A 5,952-nucleotide genomic window follows, 5' to 3' on the forward strand; every position below is an offset into this window, starting at 1 on the left:
CCTGGATTACTGAGGATTTCCATAGATACTCTGCCTGGATAGTTTTGCCACTGAAACTAGGTCACTGTGGCTCAATAAATAAAATTGTATCTTGCTGTCATACTCAGAAGTTGGATTTAGTTTGGTTAGATAAGTATGTATTGTACTTAGCTAAATATAACTTGTTAACATCTGATTTATCTGGCATAATCTTTTTCCCCCTTTTTAGTGATGGAGAACCAAACAGAGGTGAGTGAATTCATCTTAATGGGACTGACAAATCTCTTCAAGCTTTACAATGTATTGTTTTCAGTCTTCCTGCTGTTATACTTGGCCACATTAGTAGGGAATGGTGCTATAATTATTGTCATTTTAACTGAACCACATCTTCAAACTCCCATGTATTTTTTCCTTGGAAATCTTTCCTGCCTTGACATCTTTTATTCCACAGTTACTGTTCCCAAAATGCTAGCTGGATTTCTTTCCGATCTGCCCATTATTTCTTTCAAGGGCTGCATAGCCCAGCTGCATTTTTTCCATTTCTTGGGTAGTAGTGAAGTCATTCTCCTTGGAGTCATGGCCTATGACCGCTATGTTGCAATATGCAATCCTTTGCGTTACACTCTCATCATGAGAAAAGAGGTTTGTGTGTTAATGGCAGCAGCTACCTGGTGCACTGGATTTTTCCATGCCTTAATGCATGCAGTGGTGACTGCTCGTCTTCCCTTCTGTGGACCAAATCACATTGAACACTTTTTCTGTGACATCAAGCCTTTGTTGAAACTGGCCTGTGGTAGCACACACCTCAACCTCATGCTCCTCAGTACTGTAACTAGTTTTGTTGCTATGACCCCTTTTATTATCACAATAATTTCTTATCTCTACATTATCACTTTCCTTCTCTTCAAAATACAGTCCCAGAGTGGTCGGCAAAAAGCTTTCTCCACCTGTGGATCCCACCTGATTGTGGTGGCTTTACTTTATGTTCCTGTGCTATTTAATTACATGCTTCCCTCTGTGGGTGCCCCATCAGAACGGGAGATGATATTAACCTTCATATACAGTGCAGTTACTCCAGTTTTAAACCCACTTATCTATACATTAAGAAATCTAGAGGTTAAAATGGCAATGAAAAAAATTGTTAAGAAGAAGATTTTCAGTTTCTCATGAAAACAAAAACTGGGATGATATCCTATCCATGATTTGTGAGTATCACAAATGAAATTTCAAATTTGCCAAATCTGGCATTATTTCAATCTGTTCAATTGATTGATTAATTGATTTTATTACATAAATCCACCCAAAGTTGCTTCAATATATAATGGACAGCAAATAAATTTAATAAATAAGTAGTCATCCCACCATGTTTTTAACATTTTATACTGCAAAAATAATTGAGGTGACATTGAGATAGTAGGTTCTTTAGAAGAAAGAATGAGTAAATCTGAGCAGTGAGCTTTTCTGTTTATGGGTAAAGTTGTTCATGATCCCAGTACTATTTTATTTATTGGATGAAAATCATTTGAAACCTGTTTGAATTACATATGATGGGGGAGACTGATCTGCAAGCATCATATTAATGTACAGTATTACTTTATTTTATAATAATAATCAAGTGGTACAACCATAAATGCTTCTTACTGATCTCAATATGACTTATGTACCCTTCCCCCCAAATTAAACAAAGTTAAATGTATAAATTTCATTCCCTTGAAAAATTATTTCAGCTCTTTTGAAAATCTTGCTGATGAACTATTAGAACAGTGTTTCTGGCTGGAGAATTCTGGGAGTTGAAGTCTACAGGACTTAAAATCGTCAAGGTTGAGAAACACTGTATTAGAATGTTTTCTATAAATTTGGTTGAATAAAAATATGTGTCAATGTCTGTTAGCTAACTGGTTCCCCAGAAATACAATTATCTTGACATGTGTCCCAGTTGAAAGGGGGGGGGGTGTCTGAAATTTAGGATATAGTGTGAAAACTGATTTCAGAAATTATTGTACAAAGAAAAAATATTTGTCATTATTTCATGTTCTTTCATTTTAAAGTATAAAATAATTCAGAATGTCTGTGATTTCCTAATAGATATATTCCAAACACAAATGGAAACATTATTTTTCTGCCTTTACATTAAGTGCTTGTATGTGTAAACACATTAGTTTTCTTCAGGTCAGAAAATATATTTTCAGTTCTTCTATTTTAGTTACATGCAGATAACTGCTGATTCCGTTTGTTGTGGTTTTTATTCTGTAAATCCAATAAAAGTCAATACCCTGTTTATTTAAATCAGCATCTTGAATTGGGTCCAGAAGCAAATTAATAACCAATGTTTCTTATAGGGCAGAGACGTAAGGTGCATATCTTTAGAGGTACACATGCTCATGCTACTGCATTCTGTACCAGCTGAAGCTTCCATGTGTACTTCAAATGTAGCCCATATAGATTACACTATAGTAGTCCATTCAGGAGATGATCATGGCATGAATAACTGTGAGAAAAGCCTTGTGATCCAGGAATGGGTACAACTGGAGTATAAGAGAAGTTATGCAAAGCTCTCTTGGTTGTGGCTTCCATCTGCTCCTCAGGCAGGAGTTTTGAATCCATGAGTACTCCCAGGCTGTGCATCTAGTCTGTTTGGGACAATGCCACCCCATCCAATATCAAAGATGGTTAACTCTCAAATTTGTCAGGCCTTAAAACTTCTAGCCATTCAGTCTTGCCCAGATTCAGGCAAGTTGCCTGTTGTTCCTTATCTAGACTCCTACATTCTACATGACATGATGTCTGTAGCCTTGCTATATCACTTTTAGGAGCTCAGAGATATAATTGAGTCTTATGATATGATATTTCACACATAATGATAGATCAGCAGCTTGATGTATATGTTAAACAGATCAAATAGAACCATGATGAATACACTACCCACATTCTATTCCTGCCAGAGATCATTCAAAACTATAAATAAGGCTGTTTCCTTTTATGTCCAGGCATATAATTTGACTGAAAGGCATCCAGATAATTTGCTTCATCTAGGGTTCACTGAAGCTTCTGCATGACTACCTTCTCTACAAACTTCCTTAGAAAAAGGAGATTGGACACTGGGTGAAATTTTTCCATTATGGTGCAATCCTGTAATTCCTTCTCAAGGTGCAATGGTGAAATTCTGTAATGCCTCCTCAAGAAGGGAAATGAACCTATGTCTCCGAAAAACTGTCTCTTTCAAAGATGAATTATTAATGTCCAGAACTCAATCACATGTCCCCTTCAAGGCTGCAAGCTAGGAAGGAGAGGCATAATTCTAAGGGCAGGTGATATGGTTTGCAGTCAGGAGGACCTGGTCCACTTCCTGAGGCCCAACAGATTCAAACCGTTCCCATGTAGCAGGGTAAGACTATGCATATATTTTCATTGTAATTCAACTAAACTGGTATCTAACTGGGAATGAATGTAAGCAGTTTTGTCCAACAGATGCTATGAAAATTTCTCTTCCTTGCCTTGCAGGTGTATCTCTGAGTTCCCCTTGTTCAAATAGTCTTGGGTCACAAAAAGCAAGGCCAGCAGACAGCAATCTGTAGACACAATAAGGATAGAGTATATAGTTACTTTGCCATCCTTACAATCACACAATGGGCATTAGGAGCTGCTCTCACCCATGCTTGGTTATGTTCATCTTTATTGACTTCAGGGATGCTCTAAACATCTCTTCTCCCATTTCATCTCCTTCTGCAATTTGGTAAATCATGGAAAGCAATGGAATCCATAGCAAAGGAAGTCATACAGGAACAATCTGATTAAAGGCCACTGTAACCCTCAAAACAAAACCTTCTAGATCATACAGATCATTAGGAACAACCTCCAGCTCTCTTTGGAATCTTTCCAGCTCATTCAGTCATCAAGACAGAGCCAATCAAATTGATCCCATATATACATTGCATGAGGTGGATCACATGGTCCCCACAACATGAGCACACCAATGCAAGGGAGTCATAAACAGTTCTTTCAGATCCAGACCACTTTGCTACTGCTTTGACAAAAAAAACTGGATCAAGTGTGTGACCACTATCCCAGTCTCCAAGAAAAGACAGGTTGAAATCCCGCAGGAAACATAAGCCTGGGAATTCCACTGCCAAACCTGAGGCAGAATCAAGAATTTCAAACAAGAAAGTTGCCATTCAGCAAAGAGGCTGGAACCATAAAGTCCAACTTAAAGAATGTTGCCAGCTTACTAGATCCTAAGGATCTTAGTTATAGAAAAGCTAATTTGTAGAATGTTGCTAAATAGCAGGATAAGTTAGGACACCAACTTTAAACTGTACTTGATATCTATATCTAGTTCTTCTTTGCCTGGAAAACAGCCTGTTGTTATCAGGTTCTGGTCCAAAGTGATGAAAAACAAGAAAACACAGTTCTGGTTTGAAAGGTTTTATTTCCCTCACATAAGCCCAGCACGAACTGACATTCTTCAACTGAAGTATATAGTCAGGACTAACATCCTTTTTCTCCCCACCGTTTGAATCTTCCCCTAGCCACGCCCATCCTCCCCACTCATGCCCCACCCCTCTCTCTTCTACAAGCCATGTCATTCTATAGCCAGGGGAGCCAGCAGATTTCAATTGCCAGTTACATCCAGTGCACATGCATGCTTGTTTCCGTTTGCATTTTCAGCCACCTCTCATCTGTTTGGCGGCGATGTCAGCCTCAGTAACAGTTCAGCTGGGTTTTTTTATCTTTTCCCACCCAGCTGGTGGTTTGGCTTAGGCTTTGTGGTCCGTTGGGTTCATCATGTGGCCCCGGTGGTCTGCTGGGTTTAGGATGCAGTGGGCATGGCATTCTCAGGTCTCTGCAAGACAGGCATTCTTGGTTCCTTCGTTCCATGCCGGAATGGCAGAGCCAGGTCGTCAGGAACTTCAGGGCTGACAGTTGTATTAAGGATAAGTCTGATTTTTTTTAACATGATCTTCATACATTGCGGATTTTCATTCATCCCTAATCTTTAATACTACATAAAATGCCAATTTCACTCCTCACCTAGTTATGTATTAAAATACACTTTCTTACATATATTATTAAGCATATAAAAATAATAATGCCTCTATTCAAATGCCTTGGGAAACAATTTTATACATTAATGTTAATTAGCTACATATATTGTGTCAGTACACTCACTCAATACTTTTCCCTACATGGACAATCAAGAACTGGTTCATGAATTGTTTATTTTTCCCTAGTGGGAGGAAGCGATGCTTTATAAGATAGGCACAGTACAAATCATTTGAGAAGCATTCTGCAAGAGAAGCTGATTACTTGTGTCCCTTCTAGTTACATCCTGTTAGTGTTTTTGGCTCTTGGGCCATTTTATTTTCAGTTACCATTTCTTCACAGTGAGAGCCAATTGATGGTGTTGTTAAGGCAATTGGCTAGAAACCAAGATATCAGGGACCTCTACTAGACCTACCTTAAGCATAAAATAACCTGGATAGTCTTGAGCCAGTCATTTTCTTTCAGCCCTAGAAAGGAGGCAATAGCAACCACTTCTGAAAAACCTTTACAATAAAATTTCAGGGACATACCCAGGACATATCTGAGAACTGGACATAACTGAACAGAAGTTAAAAAAAATAAAAATTCCTCATATTTAGTGGAAAAGAGGTCTCATCCAGGTTTGAACTTCCTAAATATTTAACAGATATATACCTTAGAACTGACATTTGATTTAGGGGATTTCCGTTTGACACATTTCATTTGTTGTTTCTTTTCATGGCAATGTGCAAATATTGCAATATACAAATGTGTCCTAGGAGGCAGGTAATCATTTAATAAATCTGAAACATGAAAAAATAGAATATTTACCATGATGATACAACAACACTTACATAATACAAAGCCTTACTGTTATTTTCTTTGTCTTTTTATTCTTTTATGTGTCTTATAAATATCTAATTTACTTTGTCATTTTATCCTTCCTTTTTAGTG

At 37.7% G+C, this 5,952-nt stretch overlaps 1 protein-coding gene across 1 annotated transcript; it reads left to right on the top strand.

Annotated features, from left to right (window-relative positions):
- Positions 1-210: 210 nt before the first annotated feature.
- Positions 211-1,149, top strand: LOC309381775 (olfactory receptor 12D1-like; the record flags this gene model as incomplete). The annotated part of the gene is made up of 1 exon (XM_081933062.1): positions 211-1,149. One exon carries the CDS (start codon positions 211-213, stop codon positions 1,147-1,149), a length of 939 nt encoding a protein of 312 aa, XP_081789188.1.
- Between the last annotated feature and the right edge of the window lie 4,803 nt (positions 1,150-5,952).

The sequence above is a fragment of the Natrix helvetica genome (genome assembly GCF_964273705.1).
Source record: "Natrix helvetica genome assembly, chromosome: Z".
In the NCBI taxonomy this organism is placed as follows: domain Eukaryota; kingdom Metazoa; phylum Chordata; class Lepidosauria; order Squamata; family Natricidae; genus Natrix; species Natrix helvetica.